The sequence below is a fragment of the Fukomys damarensis genome, unplaced genomic scaffold (genome assembly GCF_012274545.1).
Source record: "Fukomys damarensis isolate Sample0158 unplaced genomic scaffold, DMR_v1.0_HiC HiC_scaffold_39, whole genome shotgun sequence".
In the NCBI taxonomy this organism is placed as follows: Eukaryota; Metazoa; Chordata; class Mammalia; order Rodentia; family Bathyergidae; genus Fukomys; species Fukomys damarensis.
In genome coordinates, this window is record NW_022900951.1 from 47023101 (window position 1) to 47043961 (window position 20861).

Below are 20861 nucleotides of genomic sequence, written 5' to 3' on the forward strand. Positions count from 1 at the left end.
TCCTGGTGGTTCATTATCGGCCTTTTCATCCTCATTTGCCCTACTGTTTGCCAATGGTGAACTGGAAGTCTGTCCTTGTGTCTTGCTTAAGTGTTTTCTCATTTTAATTTTTGTTGTCGGACTGTCCGTGGTTTAATCTCTGGATTATCACCCAAATCTTCCTGATATAGTTGCACCCTAGCTTCTGTGTCTCTAATGATCCCCAGACATTCTCATCTACATAACATCAGAGAAAACAGCTCATCAAATCAACCGCAATGCTTTACTCCAACTGATACAATCAGCAACACATTAAGATCAAACACAACTTGGACACTGACCACCCGTGGTAGTCACTAGTCTATCGCCCTTAAATCATTTGAAATAAATTGAAATCAAGAAGCAGTCCAGAACATGTCTGCAGTGAACAAACTTTTCAATATAGTATATTTACCATTTAATGGCTCAGACAGAGCGAGGATGCAAGACCCCTGATCTTAGTTAGCTGATTGCTGAACCCCATGAAGCTGACTGACCTCGGGCTGCAAGGCCCAGATTGAGTTCCCCATCCTTCTGAATGGTTGAACTCCGCAACGTTCTATTACAGGTTTCCCACGCCCTTTCTTTAAAGATGGTCAAAGTTGGGAACTCAGAAAAATACTCTTGATGACCACCTCTGTCTTTGCAGAGTGGGTGCAAAGATTTGCACAGTCAGGAGGTCTGAGAGTGGGGGGAGATTATGGGGGTTCAGGGGAGCACTACCTTCCTGGCGTTTGAGCAATTGCGGCTAGGTCGGGAGGAGGCGTGGTTCTCCTTCCTGCGGTGGATTGGGCCCGGCCTACCTCCCGGCGCTTGAGTGATGGCTGCTGGGTCGGGAGCAGGCGTGGTTCTCCTTCTGTGGTGGATCGGGCCCGGCCTACCTCCTGGCGCTTGAGCGATGGATGCTGGATCGGGAGCAGGCGTGGTTCTCCTTCCCGTGGTGGATCGGGGCCAGTTTATCCATTTCTTTATTTTCCAGTTTGGCTTTTTAAACTTGAAATCATCCTGTCTCAGCCTCCTGAGTACTTGGATAATAAGCATGCTCCTCATCTAATTCCTCTGCTTTTTCATATAAATATTAGAATAATCTTGTCTATATCTCTGTATATCTTGTCTATATCTATAAATAATCTTGCTAGGATTTGGATAAGAATTACATCAAACTTATGTATCAATTTGGAATTAACATCTTTACTTTTATGGTTTAGATAAAAAATGTCCCCCCAATGGCACATGTATTTAAAGGTAAGGCTTTTGGAAAGTGATTAGATCATGAGGGCACTAACCTCATCAATGGATTAATTCACCAATGAGGTCATTGTTGAATGAATTCATGTTAGGAGTTAGGGCCTGGCTAGAGGAACTGGGGAATTAACCTGGAAGGGCATGTTCTTGTCCCTGGCTGCTTCCCCTTCGGCTATTTCCCTTTCTCTCTGCTTCTTGGCTACCACGATGTGAACAGCTTTCCTCTACCACGCAGTTTTGGCCTTGGATCAAATCAACCATAGATGAAACCTCTAAAACTATGAGCCAAAGTAAACATTTCCTCCTTTAAGCTTTGTATGTCAGATATGTTGTTCCAGCAACAGAAAAGCAACAAACATTTACTAGTTTGTGTATTGTATTTAGTTTTCTTGTCTTACTGCTCTGGCCAAAAGTTCCAGGTCTATGTTGAAGAGTAACAATTTTAGCCAGGGATTTATCTCAGTGGTGCTGCTGCCTGCCTCACAAGTGCAAGGTACCAAAAAAAAAAAAAAAAAAAAAAAAAAAAGAGCAATTTTAGGCTTGTTCCTGATTTAAGAGAAAAACAGTCTTTCAACATGAAGTATAATGTTAGCTGTTTTTTGTAGATGTTCTTTCTCAAGTTGAGGAAGTTCTCCTCTAAGGTGTTGAGGCTAGAGTATCAACATGCTTGGCTTGGGATCTGCCCAGGGACAGGTGAAGCACACTTCCAGGTGTGTCTGGGTGGATCACAGAAGCATGGCCTTTAGCTTTATCTTTAATCCCTCACCCCTTTCTCTCTGGCACTGTTTGGCTCAGCTTCCTGGCCACCATTAAGTGTGAAGCTTTGCTCCTCCATGTCCTAGAATGCTGCAGGCTGAGCCTGAAGATGGCCCTTTCTCCTCCTTATTCCCTTTCTCCTTCATAGATTAGAGACCCTGGATGGCACAGTCCAGGAGACAGTTACTTTGCATCCTTCCCTGTGCCCTTCCTGCACATGCCGCGGTCACACAACAATCAAGTGACATTCCATCTAGGTCAGATAGGCCACTATTTGCCCTGCCTTCTCTTCCTGTTTGCCTTCCACTATAAATAAAGAATGCATGGTGCTCTAGGTGGCCATTAGCTACTGACAAGCTATGGCTCCACCTGGTCCCAGTTAAGAGTAATCTTGGTATGTATTCTTTCTTGGTCTCATCATCTTTTTTTCGTCTCCCATCCCTCTCCCTGGCTTTGGACTCTATTCTGTGCGGGATTTGGCACTTGCACCATGATGTTTCTACCTTAGAGCTAGCTGATTATAGACTGAAACCATGAGCACATTAAACTTCTCCTCCTTTAAACTGCCAGATACTGTGTTAAACAACAGGAAAACTCATTAATACAAAAAACAGGTACTAGAGAAGAGGGATCATTGCTATGACTATACCTGGCAATGTGGTTTAGAAGCCTTTGGAGCCATTTTATGGAGGAGTTTGGAAAAGTATGAAGATGCAAGGTAGAGAAGCCCTAGAATGCTGCAAGCAGAGCCTGATGGATGATTCTGGTCAGAGCTCAGAAGACCAAAATGTTAATAGGAATGAAGATGGTAAAGGTCACGTTCAGGAGGCTTCAGTTGAGAACAAGTACTACATTAGCAGTTGGACTAGAGAGCATGTGTTCTATGCTATGACAGAAAATTTGTTTATATTTTGCTCATGTCTTCAGACTTTATAGAAGACTGAGGTTAAAGGTGGTGAATTGATCTGGTAGATGAAATTTCAAAGCATCTCAACATTCAGGATGGGGCATGGGTATTGCTCACAGCTTCTAGCCATATTTACAGTGTGAACTGGGGGATAAAAGGCAGAGTACAAAAATTTGAAAAATTTAAATTTTAGGCCAGAAAAAATCATATATAAAGTTGGGGCTAAAGGAAGTGCTGAAGAGATAAGTGCCATTAAAAAGAAACAAAATAGTTTGTCCAGGGAGGAGAAAGATGCCCTGAGTACATCTCAGGCACCAGCAAAACCTTACCCATCACAAGCTCAGGAATGTAAACGTGTTAACCTTTTGTTTTAGAAGATAGCTCCTAGGATCCACAAGAAGCTCATAGAGACCTCATTTCCCAGGATTCATTTCACTGTGCTCAGCCATCGAGGCACACAGAAGCCACTGTACCCATGATCCAAGGCGGCCTAGCTACTGCTCCCACTGACAGTAGATCTTGGTATCATCTACAAATTTCTGGTTTTACCAGAATGCAGAATCAGCCTTGCAACAATGGAATAAATCTTACTTGGCTATGCTATATATTTCTTTTTTTTGTTTCTTTCTGTTTTTTGTTTGTTTTGTTTTTTAAGTTAGGAGATTGACCAGAGGAGCACTCTATTCCTGAACTACATACCCACCCCATACTTTTTTGAGATGAGGGTTTGCTAAGTTTCTTAGGCTGGCCTGGAATTCCAAGTCCTCTTGCCTCATTCTCTCAAATAGCTGGAATTACAGGACTGTGCCACCAACCCCACCTTCTTTATTTGATTTTATGTTGTTGAGTTCTACTGGCTTATACTTTGTTAAGAATGTTTGCATCAATATTGTCTCTGTCCAGCTACCTGCTATAACACAGTATCTTAGACTGGGTGGCTTATAAACAATAGACACTTATTTCTCACAGTTGTGGAGGCTGAAAAATCCCAAGATCCAAGTGCTGGCAGATAGAGATGATAAAGGCCTGCTTCTTGATTTGCAGATGGCTGTCTTCTCTTGTATTCTCACATGGCAGAGAAGATATAGCTCTCTGGGCTCCCTTTCATAACAGCATTAATCCTACTCACTATGTAGCCCAGGCTGGCCTGAAACTTGCAGTGATTCTCATGCCTCAGTCTCCCAATTGCTGAGATTACATCTGTGTGTCACCTCACCTAGGTTTTGTTATCTTTCTGTTATTGATTTCTCCTTTGATTTTATAGACGTCTAAGAATTAGCTCTGTATGCTGGGTATGGTTGCACATGCCTGTAACTGCACTCTGAGAGGCTAAGGCAGGAGGATCACAAGTTAGAGCTCAGTGAGGGCAAGTCAGTGAAATCTCCATCTCCAAAATAAAGGGCTAAGCGACTGAGGATTCAGCTCAGCAGCACCGTGTCTCACATGAAAGCACAAGGTTCCAAGTTCAATCCCTGGTACCACCACCACCCCTCCCCCTGCCAAGAAAAAATACAAAATAAAAGGCTGGAATGTATCTCAATATGAAAGCCCTAGGTTTGATACCCAGTATCACAAACAAAATGCTCTGCATAGTTTCAATGAATAAAATTATGTTTTGTTTTATGACCAGTGATATGATCTACTTTGGCACATGCTGTCAGCGCATACGAAGAATGTATATTATACTCTGGTTGTATGCTCAATAAGAGTCAGAGCCTAATTGTTGATTATATTGTTGAGTTTTTCTATACCTTTATTGAATTTCTGTTTAGCAGTCCCATCCATTATTGCAAGGGGAGCTGAAGCCTCTATAATTGTGGATTTGTTCATATCTCCTTTCAGTTATATCAGTTATTGAATGGCATATTTTGTGGTTCTGTTATTTGACGACACATATTAGGTGCTGCTATGCCTTCTTGGTAGATTAACCATTTTATCATTATATAATCTTTCTCTCTGTCCCTGGAAATTTTCTTTTCTCAGAAGTGTACTACATGTGGTATTAATACAGCCATTCCATCTCTTTTTAAGGTTTGCACAGTAGAACATTTTCCATCCTTTTATATTCAATCTACCAATATCATGTATATTTCAAGTGAATTTTTTGTAAGCTGCATATAGCTGGGCCATGTTTTTATTCAGTCTCCCAAACTCTGCATTTTAACTGGTATAGATCAGTCATGGAGAACCTTCTAGAGACGAGTGCCCAAACTGCAATGCATAACCCACTTACTTAGCACAAAGTGTCAGCACTGCAATTAAACCTGAATACTGAGGTTGTAGTTTTAAAAAAAAACAGCTCATACATTAACATCTTTTGTCTTAAAAGAAAAACAAACAGTATGCATGCCATAGGTTCACCACCACTGGTATAGACTAATATACTCCATATAATTATTGAGGTATTTCATGTTAAATCTATCATTTTGTATTTGTTTATATTCTGATTTTTCCCTCTGTTTTATTGTTCTCTCTTTCCTGTGGATTACTTGAACAAATTTTAGGATTCCATTCTGATTTAGCCATTACTGTTTTAGGTGTATGTCTATATATATATATACACACACACATACATATATATATGTATATATATTTTTTTTTTGGTTTTTTGAGACAGGGTCTCACTAGGTAGTTGAGACTGACCTGGAACTCACTATGTAGCCTAGGTTGGTCGCGAACTCACAGCGATCCTCCTGCCTCAGCCTCCCGAGTGCTGGGATTACAGGCATGCACCACCACGCCTGGCTTATTTATATATACATTTTTGGGAGAGGGCTGGGGATTGAACCCTGGGCCTGGTATGCTAGGCACAAGCTCTACCACTAAGCTACACCCCAGCCCCATTTTGTATATAATTTATTACCTAGAATATGTACCAAAAAATATATACAGAGAGGGCCGGGGAAGAAGGGGAGCTCATTGATACAGTAGTGCTTAGATCCACAAAGCCCTGGGTTGAATCCACAGCATCCATATCAATCAATCAATCAATAATATGCATGACTCATTATAGCCTATTGGTATTGACATTTTATCAGTTTGAGTGAAGTATAAGAAACTGGCCTGTGTTATCCCTCTTTACCCTATGACACTGGTTGTTTTCTTTTGAGTCAGGGTCTTACTGCATATTCCAGGCTGGCCTTAAATTCACTATGTAGTCCAGGCTGGCCTCAAACTCATGGAGTTCCTCTTGCCTCAGTTTTCTACGTGCTGGGATTACAGGCATGCACCACCACACCTGGCTCACATTATAATATTTACAACTGTATACAATATTTTATCTACAAGGCTTGCAAGTCATAGTAAGTTCAACAACAGCTTGAACTACACAGTAAAACTGTCTCAAAAAACCAAAATAAATAATTTTCTCTACATACACTGAGAACCATGTGAAGCAATGTTATAATTTTTGCTTCAAGGTAAAATACAATTTAGAAATTCAAGAGACAGCAAGTCTATTTATTTATCTATACTTTAGTTTTTTCTACTAGTTTTGCTTTCTTCTTTATTTCCAAGATTCTTCTTTTAACTTTTTGTTTGTTTGTTTGTTTTCTGTGACAGGTCTCACTATCTAATACAAGGTGAGTCTGGACTTACTATGTAGTTCAGTGTGGCTTTGAACTTACCCCAGGCTGGCCTTGAACTTACAGTCCTCCTACTTGAGCTTGCTAAGCACTGAGATCACAGGTATGCACCATCACCCTGGCTTCTTTTATCATTTTCTTTCTGTATAAGGAACTGCCTTAGCTGGTCAGGGTGGTGCTTGCCAATAGTTCTAGTTACTCATATATAGCTGAAATAAGAGGGTCATTTGATCCTGGGAGTTTGAGAATAGCCTGAGCCACAAAATACCTTCTTTCAAAAACAACAACAAAGGGCTGGGGATTTAGCTTAGTGGATGCACCGCCTGTCTCACAAGAGCAAGATCCGGAGTTCAATACCCAGTACAAAAAAACCCCAAAAAACAAACAACAACAACAACAAAATCCCTACTTTTAGCTGTTCTTTCAGGGTACGTCTGCTTGTGAAACATTATCATAGCTTTCCTTCATCTGAAAATGTCCTGATTTTTCCTTCATTATTACAAGATCTTTTTTGCTTTATAATGAGCTCTTTTCTCCTATTAGTAAAGTATCTTCTATATTGGGCTTTCAGTAACTTCAATAACTTTGGAAAATGTGGCCATGATCGATCTTGACAAGGATTTAGGGAGGATTATTGCTCAATTTCTTGAATCTGTAGGTCTAAACATGAAGCTATTATGGCCATTATTTCTTTGAATACTTCTGCAATTTTACTCTTTCTCCTGTCCCGAGAATCTGATAGTATAAATATTAGACCTTTTGTTATAATCCTACCAGTTCTTGCTCATTTTTCAGTCTTTTTGTGTGTGTGATTCAGAGTCTGATTTCTATTGCTCTGTTTTTAGGCTCACTGATTCATCCTCTTGTTCCACTCTGCCACTTAACCCATTCATTCAGTGTCCAATGTTTTATTTTGATTATTGCATTTTTCTTAATTTCCATTTCATTCTTGAAATCTATTTCTTTGCTTGGAATTCCTACTTTCGTTTCAAATGTGTGCAATTACTAGAACATTTTATGATGGCTGCTCTGAAATCTTTATCCAATAATTCAAACTTTTGTCATTTTGTTAATTTATTCTGTCAATTTGAGACCTCTCTCCCTCTCCCTCCGGTTTTTTGAGACAGGGTCTTGCTATGTAGTTCAGTCTGGGCGTGAAATCACTATGTAGCCCAGGCTGGCCTCAGACTCACAGAGATCCTCCTACCTCAGCCTCCCAAGTGCTGACATTACAGGTGTGCACCACCATGCCTGCCTCATGAGATCTCAATTTGAAATCTTCCTGGTTCTTGGCACAATGAGGAATTTTCAATGAAAGCCTGAACATTTTGAGTATCATTTAAAAGATAATAGATTTTATTTAAATCTTGTGTTTAGCAGGCCTTATCTGACCACTCTGGTGGATAAAGGAGGACACTATCTCATTATTGCTAGGTGGGAATAGAAGTCTTAGCTCCTAATTTGACCTCATCTGACACCTCCCCAGCAGGAGCAGATGAACACCTCATTACAACCTGGTAAGTGTAGCTCTTCACAAAGAGCTTCTTTGGTGGGGACAGACCATTTTTTTCCATGGTGTTTGGCTGGAGTACAGCAGTTATTACCTAAAAATTTTCTGTGTGGCTAGGTTGCTTCTTTCAGTCCTCTGGCCAGAGAAATAAGCTGTGTGCGTGTATGTGTGTGGTCTGCACCTGTTGACAAGCTTGTCCTGCACCCAGTCTAGCATATAAGAGAAACCCAGGGAACTTACTATTGTATCATTGCATCATTTCTTGGGTCCCAAGGCCATTAGCCAGTCTGCCTTCTCTCCTACTTAAATAAGGAGTAACTTGTTCTTGTTTTATATATAATGTCCTGGGTTTTTGTTGTAATTAGTAGAAGGAATAGGGAAAGTACACCTAATCTACTCCATCATAATGGAAGCAGAAATCTGAAGTGTTCTGTTAAACATGCTAATTTGACCATGGTGCTCTGTAGCTTAAAAATCCCAGTGGTTTCAACAACTTCAACTACCTATAGGATCTAATCTCTAAACAAATGCCTCTCTGAGGAGGGAAAACTGTGCTAGATACACTTTTATATTCCAAAAACTCAGCATAGTTCTTATGAGTAGTAGTCATTCTGAATGCTTGATGATTGCAGAATTGGGATTTCATATAAATAAATGTGTCTTTCATATAAATACGTACTCTGGTGAATGATGGATTTTCTTAAAAACCACTCCATAGCCAAAAGTATGGCATAAAATGAGAGAGCTGTCAAAGCTAGAACTACACTTACCTTCCACAGGTAACCGCCGCCGAATGGCCAGGCGTTCCATTTTCCTCTGTGTCTCCGCCAAACTAAAAAGGACCCCATATACATATTGACGAGCTGATCGGAATAGAAGAGCAGCTGGGGGTAGCTCCATGTTACACTCATCCTCAATACATACAGGGATCTTAATCTCACCCTAATAAAAGAATGATCCAGGGAAAAGGAGAAAATGAGTTTCTTCAACGTCTGAAACTGAGCTTAGAAGAAAGAGCCCATAATGAACTGTAGCCTAAGTATTACATTTTCTTTGTTTCAGCAGTTTCAGATTAAAAAAGAAACTGTAAGAAGCTCAGCTGACCACAATCAACTTCTAAGCTATAATTCCACTTTAACCATCGCAGCTCTGGTCAACTTATAGCTGACAAAGTGGAGAGTCTGTCTTAGGCCTTTTCCTGGGTCATGAATTTGTATGAGAGGACCACAGGAGGAGAGCAATTGTGTAGAAGTAAAGGAAGAGGTAAGGATAAGGAACAAGGGCACAAAGCCTCTTCTTAGACTATGCCTTTTCCTAGAGCCAGAGCCTACCAACTTGGGGCACTATTTCAAAATGTCACAATTATAATTCTCTTATAAGAAGCTAATTACTATACAGTCCCACCTTACTTGAAGCCCTTAATGCAATGAGGGGCACCAGCACGTGTGATCTCCTTTAATCTCCTAGATACCAACGATCACACTTTTCTTTGACAACTTAGTCTCAGTGAGTGTAAAGTACTGTTCAGAGTAAGAAGGTAAGTGCTCATGTGCTGTCTGTCTCACCTTAGTGAGGACATGGTAGATATATGGATACATAAGGCCCCTCCTGTGTCTATGTTCAGCGACTCGTAAGACTTCCGGAGCTACTGGAGGTAAGGGTGGAATGGTGATATCCATGTGGTTCCTTGTAGACATAGACAGCAGAGATGGGATGTGAGGTTCACCATCACCTAGGCTGGCTTCTGAAACTTCAGCATCAACAGGCTGTGCCCAAGACCCTCTGTTACCATTGGAATCTTCCCATCCAGGCTGCTGCTGAAGTGTTTCTGTGATGTGACTAAAAAAATTTAGCAAGACAGTATAAAACAGAAAAGAGAGATTGATAAAAGGTATTCCTACTCTGTATGTCCATTCTTTTTTTGGGGGGGTTGTTTGAGACAGGGTCTCACTGTGTAGTTGAGACTGACCTGGAACTCACTATGTAGCCCAGGCTGGTCTTGAACTCACAGTGATCCTCCTGCCTCAGCCTCCTGAGTGCTGGGATTACAGGTGTGCATCATCACGCCTGGCTTGTATGTCCATTCTTATCTCACAGAATCTTACAAACACTTCTGGGAGTCAGGACACTGGGTTAGCTCTGAACCTGATACCTTTCCTCTCAGTGGATATTACTGCCTTCCTGGCTTCTTTTTCCTGATACAAACCAAAACAATCAAAAGTCACAGGAATCACTCCAAATCCTTTATATTTTTAAGAGGTCATGTTTGCAGTCTGCTTATATTTTAAGAAAATAATTAGAACTACGACCTGAATGCAGTTCTGCTTCCTAGGAATTAAAGGTATAATATAAAAACAAATGAGCAAGTACACAGTAAGAATCCTCTCTTAGTTACTAAACAATACAACTGTCTATCCAACTATTACAATACTTCAACTCTATATTTTTTTCTTCCTACAAGCATTGCATAATTACACTCATGTTACATAGCACATTTGTACCATAGTTTCCTTAACCAATGGCTATGTTGGCTTCTACTTCAATGGCTGGGTGTCTGAATATCACCACTTGCACAGGGCCAGAGAGCAAAGACTATCAGGGGAAAGAAAGATTATACACTTCCCACATGCCTTCTGAAGTCTTTTCCCTTGGTTTTATACAGCTACTTACTCAGAGCTGGCTCCATTTGGCTCATCGCCATCAGAGGAAGAAGAGTGGGAAGAGTCTGGTCCCAAAGGAGGTGAAGCTTTGGAAGTAAGGTAATTAGGAAACTGGGATGCAGAGGAGTCATAAGAGACAGCCCAACTGGCAAAGGGGCTGTCCTGTATCATGGGATCCTCAGAAAAGGCATTGGATTCCCCCAGAGCATGGGAGGAGAAGAGAAGAGATGAGTTGGGTCCCACTGAGAATGGTGGTGGATATTTCACTTTCTGGGGCACTTGGTGAGGAAACTAAAGGACAAAACAGATAGAAAAGCTGCTTAACATTTTACCAGGCTCCAAGATGGTTCCCTAAGAATCTGAAACATAGTAGATGATACCAGTAGCAGGAACTCTTGAGATAAAAGGTACCTACTAAGAATAAGCAGAAATAATTCTAAAGTGATATATAAACAGAATCAACTAGAGGCAGGACAATGAACCAATCCAGGTTTCCTAGAACCATGCTCGGACAGTAGCTAATCTACTTTTGCAATGCCCTAGTGGTTACTGACCTGGATGTTATTTTTATTTACATAGGTTACCTGAATCAACATAGAATGCAATGTATGAATACACAGTCTAATAGTTGGATCAGTGAATGAACCTACCTACTCAACTCAGATTATAAAAATCAAGAAGCAACCTGAGTTTAATGCTAACAAATGATCTCAGGTCTCCTAAACAAACTTACCATTGGCTTTCCAGAAGAAATGGTGCCCATTTGATTTCGTGGAAGGGAAGGATTTCCAAGCTGATTATTTCGAAAGCCTGAAGCCAAGAAAAAGGAGTGTACTTAATAGTCAATCCTAATACTTGTACCACGTAACATTCTACTAAACCATCATTACATGAAAGATGTTATAATTAATTGAATAGCTATTATGTGCCACGCTAGGAAGTTTACATGAATTATTTCATCAGATAACAACCCTATAGAGTAAATATCATGAGCCACATTTCATACAAATGTTGACTTGCCAAGGTCACTCAGCTGGTAAGCAGCAGAGGTAGAATTCACTCAAGCCTGACCCAAAAGATAGGTCTATTTTACATACACCAGGCCAGAATAGGGGTTAGCTCTAGAAGCTCAAGGGGGCTAGCTCTAGAAGCTCAAGCTAAGCTAAGGAAATGGCTTTGTAACTCATCTACAAATCTGGGAAGGCAGGGCTCTTTCTTAATGATATGGAAGTCACAAACAGGAATGACTTCAAAGAAAATAACCATAAATAAGTGATGCCACTCTGGCCCTGGAGTTCATGAAGGGCCAATTCAGTTCCCCCAATGAGTAGGGCAGTCAGATGGAAGCCTTACCTAGAAAGGAGGGACCCACTGGCAACGAAGAGAGTTTGGTTGTGACTGAATAGTACTCAACTGCTTTCTTGAATCGCTCTATTTTATCTTCAGTCCTAGACTGGATGTTGGAACATCAGATTTTCAGAAAAAGAAATGACTTAAGAATGTCTTATTCATACAACTTATAATTTGGGAGCCAAAATAACAGGAGAAATAAAATATTTAAAGAAACCCAAATGAACAAATTTCCACTTTGCAGGAAAGAATAGGTAGGGAGAAAGCATTACACAACATAAAATCTGGCATACTTGAAATTCAATTACATTTTGTGCTATTCTAAAATGATCACACAATCTTTAGAAAAAATATATAAAGATGGAGGAAAAGCAAATCACACAGTACAACCATTCCAATATATTCCATTGTTTTTTTACCGAATTTGGTTTTGTTTGTTTGTTTGGGACAGTCTCACTGTGTAGTTCAGGCCAGCCTTAAACTCACTATGTAGCTAGGTTAGCTTCAAACTCACATCGATCCTCCTGCCTCAGCCTTCTGAGTAATGGGATTACAGGCATGCGCCACCATGCATGGCTTCCTTACAGAATTAAAAATATATTTTTTGTTGAAGTATACCCATTCTATTTTAATAAGCATTTCTATATTTGACACTATATGTACAATATTGTATTCTGATTTTAATGTCTAAATAATTTTTAATGGCTTCATATATTATCATTAGGAATGCATCTAAATTATGGAACCACTTCCATCATATAATAAATACATTTAGGTTATTTCTCATATTTGGCTAAGTTATGCTGTGAAGAGTATACACTGTCCATAAATTTTTTCCTTCTGGATTTCAGGTTATACCCTAGGAAAATATACTAAAAAATGAATCTATTGGTTAGAAAAGGTATGAACGTTAAAACCAAAAGCAATTAAATATATATAAAACCACAATATACCTTATCACAAACCTACCAGGAGTGATAAAATTAAAGACTATCAATAGTAAGCACTGGCAAGAATGTGGAGTAACTGGAACACCAAAACATTGCCGGTGAGAATTTACATTGGTATAGTTTGGCAGTTTTCTATCAAATTAAACATGTTCATCACATGGTACAGCAATCCTATTCTGAAATGTTTACCCAAGAAATGAATGCATATACCCATTAAGACATTGTTATGGTTTGTGTCTAGATGTCCCCCCAAAGCCTCATGTGGTCATGGGTGGAGCTTTTTCACAGGGGACTTAATCTAGAGTGTATGACTGATTCATGGTGCAATGCTAGGATTAAGGGTGGGTGATTGCTGGACCAGTCCACTGATTGGTTTGGCACTGTTCTAATCCTAGTAGCCTGAGTACCATATAAGGGACAGAAGGAGGCTTGTCTTTCCTTGTTGCTCTTGCTACCTTGTGGGCACCATGAACAGTTTGTTCTCTGTGAAGCCCCTTTTCCATATGCCACCATGCCTTGGAGCCAGCCACCTATGGACTGAAACCCCTATAAACTGTGTGCCAAATAAACCTATCCCCCTCTAACTCTGGGTGTTGGGTATTTTGTCTCAGCAATGAGAAAAGTAACTGAGACAGGCATGAACAAAAATGTTATCAGTTTTATTTACAATAGCCCTAAACTGGAAACAAATATATATTAACAAAAAATGGGTAAACTGTGGTACAGTCATACAAAGGAATGCTATATAGAATTATGAAAGGAGAGACACTAAATAATACACAGAAAGTTCAAACAGAGGCAAAACTAACTTTTGGCAATAGCAGAAGTTATAGAACTGGGGGTGTAGCTCAGTGGGAAAGAGCTATTGAGTTTGTATGTGCAGGGCCCTGAACCACAAAAGGGAAAAAAAAAAGAATTACTATTTATCTCAGCAAGGAAAGGTCTGCCTGAGAAGAGGCTCTTTCACTTAGCTAGCCTTTTCCATTGATTTAAAAATCCTCTTGAATAGCCAGGCATGGTGGCACAAGCCTATAATCCAAGCCACTGGGGAGAAAGAGGGAAGAGGATCTCAAGTTCCAGCCCAGCCTGAGCAATTTAGCAAGACCCTGTCTACCCTTTCCACCCTAAGGATATAGATCAGTGGTAGAAAGTCCCTGAGTTCAATCTTCAGTACTGTAAAAGAAAACAAAATACACAAAAAATTATCTTAAATATAATTTGGTGAACTTCACATTTCACCAAATGCAGTGTAAGATACTAGAGGCATTTCTAATTTCTGCATTACAGATAATCCATGTGTCAAGTTATACTGCTATCATCAATGTAAGAGAATATTCAGCTCACCATACAGTTTCAGTGTTGAGTAATTTCTACAAAACATCTTCTTGCTATAAAAAATATTTTTTCTTATAGAAAAATTAGTATATTTAATAAAAAGTAAATATTTTAATGTTTGTAATATTCTCTTTTGGATATTGTGATTATTAAAACCCAGGATCTATAAAGCATTCCAGGCCTCTTTATCTGTATGCAAGTGTGCACACAGGCATAGGAATTGAGATCTCTAGGTCCTCCAACTCTAACTTGGAAACAAAATCATTCTGCTTTCTCAAAAACTGGATTTGAGCTGGGTGTGGTAGTGCACCATAGAGCATGCCTCTAATTCTAGCACCTGGGAGAGGCAGGAGGATTGCTGCAAATTAGGGGTCAGCTTGGGCTACATAGTGATTTAGAGATTAGCCTTAACTATAGCAAGACCTTGTCTCAAAAACCCAAAAGAAAAAAAAAACCAAAATCTGGACTTGATATAATTGCTTTTAGAAGGGTTTCAAATCTAGAGAATGTTTGCAAATTATTAACTTACAGAATGGTGTCTCTACATCCGAATAACATTACATCCTATCAATATTCCATTATTTATTCATGGTCTCATTATACTTAATAACACACATAATAATTGAAAACAATCTCCTAAAACACACAAACCATACAGTCTCCCCTAGTATCTCTACCTCTGCATCCACTTCCCTCCTGAAAAGTGATTAAGATGGCAGATGTTCTTTCATAAATTTCGCTGTATTTACACACCAATATGGTTTTGGTTTTTTCACATAGATGGAATCATATCACCACATTCTTTTCACCTTGCTTTTTCTTTTCTTTTGGCATTGGTGATTGAACCCAGAGTGTTCACACTGAACTATATTCCCAGCCCTTTTTTATTTTGCAAATTCTACCACTGAACCACCAATGCAATACATTCCTTTTTTTATTTCGAGACAGGGTCTCACTAAGTCACTAAGTTATCCAGGCTCGGTTTGAACATGGGATCCTCTTGCGTCAGCCTTCCAGAGTGCTGGCATTACAGGTGTGGACCACCAGTCCCAGCTCTCTTTTTTGCATTTAATCATGTCTTGTAGGCTATTCAATGTTAGTAAGTAAAACTCTATGAACCAATTTCATCTGTTCCATCATAGGCAAGCATTCTATCAAATTTTTCCTGACCATGCTTTCTTGCTCTGACCTCTATGGCTTTTCTTCATTGTACTTATTTATTTGCATCTGCCTCTCCATTTAACCTCAATTCTATGAGAACAGAAAATGTTTTTTCCACATTTATATTCTAGTGCCTAGTGTAGGACCTGGAACATAGAAATTCATTATGTGCTCTATAATTGTACTGAATCAAGTCCTGCCCTTTCACTTATAGATCCATAGAGGTCTCAGTAGAGTAGAGCAGTCCACGTTAACACTACAAGTTGAATATCCCTTACCTGAAATGCTTGGGGTCAGAAATGTTTTATTTTTTTTAATTTATTTTTTTGGTACTGGGGATTGAACTCGGGTCCTTGTGCTTGTGAGGCAGGCGCCAGAACCATTGAACTCAATCCCTGGCCATTTAGATTTCAGATTACTTCTTTAAATCCTGAAATATTTGCATATATATTTGCATATACACATATATATTTGCATATGCATATTTGAATATACATTTGCATATATAATGATATGTATTGGGGATAGAACACAAGCTTAATCATGAAATTCATTTTTGCTTCATATCCTCATTACATCTATAACCTAAAGGCAACTTTACACAATACAGGATATATATATATTTTTTGTACCGGAGATCAAACTCAGGACTTGCACTTGTGAGGCAGGTGGCGGCACCACTGAGCTAAATCCCTGGCCCCAATATTTTTTTAGTGCATGAGCATTTTGACTTCAAACATCATATGAGATCAAGTGTGGAATTTTCTACCAGCAACATCATGTCTGCCCTCAAAAGATTTTAGATTTTGAAGTATTTCATATATTTGGATTAGGGACATTCAACCTGTATCGCTTAACAGTTCCTGATTTTTAAAAAATTTTTTTGGTACCAGGAATTGAACTTGGGACCTTATGTTTTTGAGGCAGGCAGTCGTACCACTGAGCTAAATCCCTGTCCCAATTCTCTTACATTTGTTTAGGAGAGCTTTCCTCATAACCCTGCAGCTACTGAAAATGATCTCAAGGGACTGAATAGCTCACATGGAACTGTAGCTCAGTCATAGAATGCCACTGGTTCAATCACCAGGACTGAGAGGGAGAGAAAGGAAAGCAGGAAAGAAAGGAATTAGAAAGGTAGCTCAGCACTCCCTAGGTTCAATAACTAGTACTGAAAAAAAAATTATGGAGAATACATTTGAAATAAATAAAAAGTCCACCAAAGAAAAACCATATAAAAAAAAAGGAACAGGGCTTGGGATTTAGCTCAGTGGCACCTCGCCTGCCTCATTCACAAGCACAAGGTCCCAAGTTTCATCCATGGTACCAAAAAAAATAAAAAAAAAAAAAAAAAAAAAAAAAGGATTAGATGGAAGGTTTAGAACTTCAAAAAAAAAATACAATAACCAAAAATTTAAAAAACATTAGATAGTATAGCAGAAGAGAGACAACAGAGGAAAAGAGGAAATGTCAATGAAACCAATAAAGTAAAAAAATTATCCAGTGTTAAACAGAAAAGTAATTTTTATAAAAAGAACAGAGCCTTGGAAATCTATGGGATCATACCAAAAGTTCTAAAGTGGTGTCTCTGGGGTCACAAAAGTAAAGAAGAAAGAATATGAACAGTAAATCTATTTGAAAAAACAATAGCTAAAATCTTCCCCAGATTTAGTGAAAGACAAGAGATTCAAGAAACTCAGCAAACTCTAAACAAATAAATTCAAACAAATCCATGCCAGAAAATTCTTTCATGAATATACCGAGGAATGATATAGTTGAATCAAATGGTAGCTCTATGCTCAGTTTGTTTTTTGAGGAAACATCATATTGATTTCTATAATGGCTGTACTAATTTACATCCCCCCAGCAGTATGGAAGAGTTGCCCATCACTGCCAGCATCTATTGTTTTTTCATATTCTTGAGGTAGTTGGCGGAACCCCTGAGCCAAAACCCTGGCCTGTGTTTTTTTATATTCTTGATGATAACCATTCTGACTGGGATGAGATGGACTCTCAGCGTAGATTTGATTTGCATTTTTCTGATGGCTAAAGATGAACACTCTTTCGTATATTTCTTGGCCATTTGTACTTCTTTTGAGAAATTCAATTCATTTGAGAAATTCAATTCATTTGCCTATTTATAGATTGAGCTATTTGATTTTTCCATATCTTTTTAAAATTTCTTTATGTATTCTGAATATTAATCTTGTCAGAAGAGTAGCTAGAAAAGATTTTTTTTTGTATTCTGTACCAAATGATTTCTAACCAAAGTGCAAAGGTAATTTAATAAAGAGGTGGTCTTTTCAACAAACTGTACTCAACCTGATATGGTGGTGAACACCTATAATCCCAATGCTGAGGCTAAAGCAGAAGGATCAAAAGTTTGAGCCCAGCTTGGGCAATTTAATAAGTCCCTGTCTCAAAATACAAAATATAAACAGAGCCAGGGATACAGTGCATTACAAAGGCCTTGAGTTCAATGTCCACTACAAAGAAGGGAGAAAAGGAGGCAGGAAGGGAAGGAAGGAGAGGAAAAACAGGGAAGTCAAAAGAAATACATCCTTGTGTAGACCAAAGATGGGTAACTACCTATGTAAACTGTGGCTGAGGCAGGAGGATCATATGTTTGAGTGCTTCCAGGGCAACTTAGCAATTTAAGGAGACCCTGTCTCAAAATAAAAAATTACCCAGTGTTGTGGAACGCATCTGTAATCCCAGTACTCTGGGAAACTGGCCAGGAGGACTGAAAATTCAATCCCAGCCTGGGCAACACAGCAAAACCCTGTCTCAAAATTAAAAATAAAAAGTGGACTGAGGATACAGCTCAGTGTGACAGCCCTGGGTTCAAAGTATGGTGCCAATAAACAAATTAATTAACTTTAAAAATTAAAAATGGGCTGGAGATATAGCTTGGAGGGAAGGCCTTGAGTTCAAACCCCACGACTGCAAAAAAAAAAAAAAAAAAAGTGTTGAAATGGCTACTGGATATACATACATAAAAATAAGAAGCAAAAACTCCTAACACTTTATACAAAAGTAAACTAGAAATGAATGATTTGTTCTAAGTGTAAAATGTATACCTATTTAACTTTTAAAAAGAAACAGGAGAAAATAAGTATGCCTGAGGTTAGGCAAAGAGTACTTAGAGATGACACCAAAGGAATGATCCATAAAAGATAAAAATTTTATTTTTAAATAGTTATAAATTTTATTTTAGAAAAGATGCTATTACAAGAATTAAAAGGCAAACTACAGACTAGGAGAAATATTTGTAAACCTAATGCTTGACTGTGGGGGCCGGCCATGGCCCTCTGGCATTTGACATTTGAAAGGAAACTTCTTTCTCTACAATTAAGGCATTGATACAATCTATGTAACATTTCTTACTTTTCAAGGATTCTGCTTGTTAAACTTGTTTTTTGACCCTGCAATGGGAGAAACTCAAAGAGATAGCCACATCTGATGTTCTTTGTAAGAGTCAGAAAATCCGGTCTTTGCAAAAGATACAAATAGTTGCTTGGTGCTTCCTGCTGAGGTGCCTTTAAAAGCAGCTGTTTCTGTGAAGTAAATCAGACTTCTCTTGGTCTCAACTCAGGCTTGAGTGTTCTTTCCTTTCTCAATCCTCACTCCCCAACTCAGGCATGTTCCTGATGTGACGGCTGGACCGCCACAAGTGGCGCCCGAACAGGGACCTGAGTATCGAGGGATCCAGTGAAGGTCACCGCAGAGAAGAACAAGGCCTCAACAAAAGGTAAGGAGCGGTGAATTTTCTTGTAAATATTAAAAATGGGAGCTGGCAATAGTTGCATGCTTTTTGTATATATGCTTAAAGATTTATTGCGTGTCCGTGGTGCGAGAGTTGGGCACCAACAGCTGTGTAATTTTTAAAAATTTGTAGAAATAGTTTGTCCTTGGTTTCCTGAGGAGGGCACAATTAATCTAAAAACTTGGAGTAAGGTAAGAAAGCGATTACAAGATAATTATGCTGCACACGGACCTAGCAAGGTACCCATGGATACTTTCAGTTTATGGACTCTCATCCGAGATAGTTTAGATACCAGAAACAAAAAAGAGCCCTCTTTAATTGCTCTAGCTTCAGGGCCCCTTAAAAGTAAAAAACCTGTTAAGATCAATTCTCAACCTCTTTTGTACCTTGTTCAACAAGGGTTACAACAAGCTTTAAATATTGGGAAAGATTTATCTAGATTTTTCCCTTATCTGCCCAGTCTGATGCTCAGGAAAACTCCGTTCGTCACCATGCTCCAATTCCTTCTAAACAATTAAAAGAACTGAAAATGGCTTGCTCCTAATGTGGACCAATAGCCCCTTTTACTTTAGCAGTGCTTGATTCTCTGGCAACTGAGGCTTTACCTCCTTTTGATTAAAAACAAATAGCTAAAGCTGTGAAAGTTTAAATTTGGAAAACAATGTCAAAAAACAGCAAAATTAAATAAGACAGAGAGGGTTAAATGCCAGAGTCCCTGGTTCTTCTTTAGGTTTGTTTGTCTTACATTCTGTTTGGCCTCTTTTGCTCCCTTGTTGGTGTTTGCTTATACTGAATTTTCTGATAAAATGGGAGGGAGCTAATCCACCCCCCTCACCTTGATTTTAGATCATTTCCAGGAAGTCTGCCAGACTGCAGCTGAACTTGGAGTCCACATAATTAAGAAAAATATTTCAAAACAACCCAGCCTAGGAGTTGTTCAAACTTCTGCTCTGTGGCAATCAGCTGCTAGTGAAAACTGTTTAGTTTTGGTAACACCTCTTGTGCACTGCAAATTCTTAAACTGCGATTATAGGGTTAACTTGCTCTTTTCTAAAAACTCAAGGTTAATACTGTTCTATTGGCAGTCAAATTTTAAGATGTAACAATCTAAAAGATAGAAGGTTGATAGTAAATGATACATCACTCTAGGTTGGAGGTTGTTCTCTTTTAGTACTTGAAATATCTCATTCCAGGCTCTCCTTGCCCCAAGGGCTTGTGTTGAAAAGTCTGCTGTGATTCTGATGGGCTTTCCTTTGCATGTTTGTTTTTGTTTCTTTTCTCTTACTGCTTGTAGTATTTTGTTCTTCTGTTGGGTTTCTGGGATCTTGATTACTATATGTCTAGGTGTAGATTTCTTTTTATTGTAGCTAGTTGGGGTCCTGTATGCCTCACTTATCTGAATGTCAAAATCTTCCCCTCTGTTTGGGAAGTTTTCTGTCATTAATTCTGCAAACAGCTTTTTTAAGTCATTTGTATTTTCTCCTACTTCATGGATTCCTATGTCTTATGTTATTCTTTGCATCATCTAGGAGTTGTTGGATCGATTTCTCATGATCCCTTACTGTTTTTAAGAGACCTCTCTTTTCATGGTCACTGACTTGCAATCTTATCTTCTATATCTG

The 20861-nt window shown here is 39.0% G+C and overlaps 1 protein-coding gene across 1 annotated transcript in view; it reads right to left on the bottom strand.

Annotated features, from left to right (window-relative positions):
• Window positions 1–20861, bottom strand: part of Fam120c (family with sequence similarity 120C) — a 198532-nt gene that overhangs the window by 108199 nt on the left and 69472 nt on the right. The window contains 5 exon segments of the mRNA XM_010610739.3: window positions 8791–8962; window positions 9586–9859; window positions 10691–10971; window positions 11414–11490; window positions 12034–12133. Of these exon segments, the coding sequence (XP_010609041.2) occupies window positions 8791–8962; window positions 9586–9859; window positions 10691–10971; window positions 11414–11490; window positions 12034–12133 (904 nt within the window).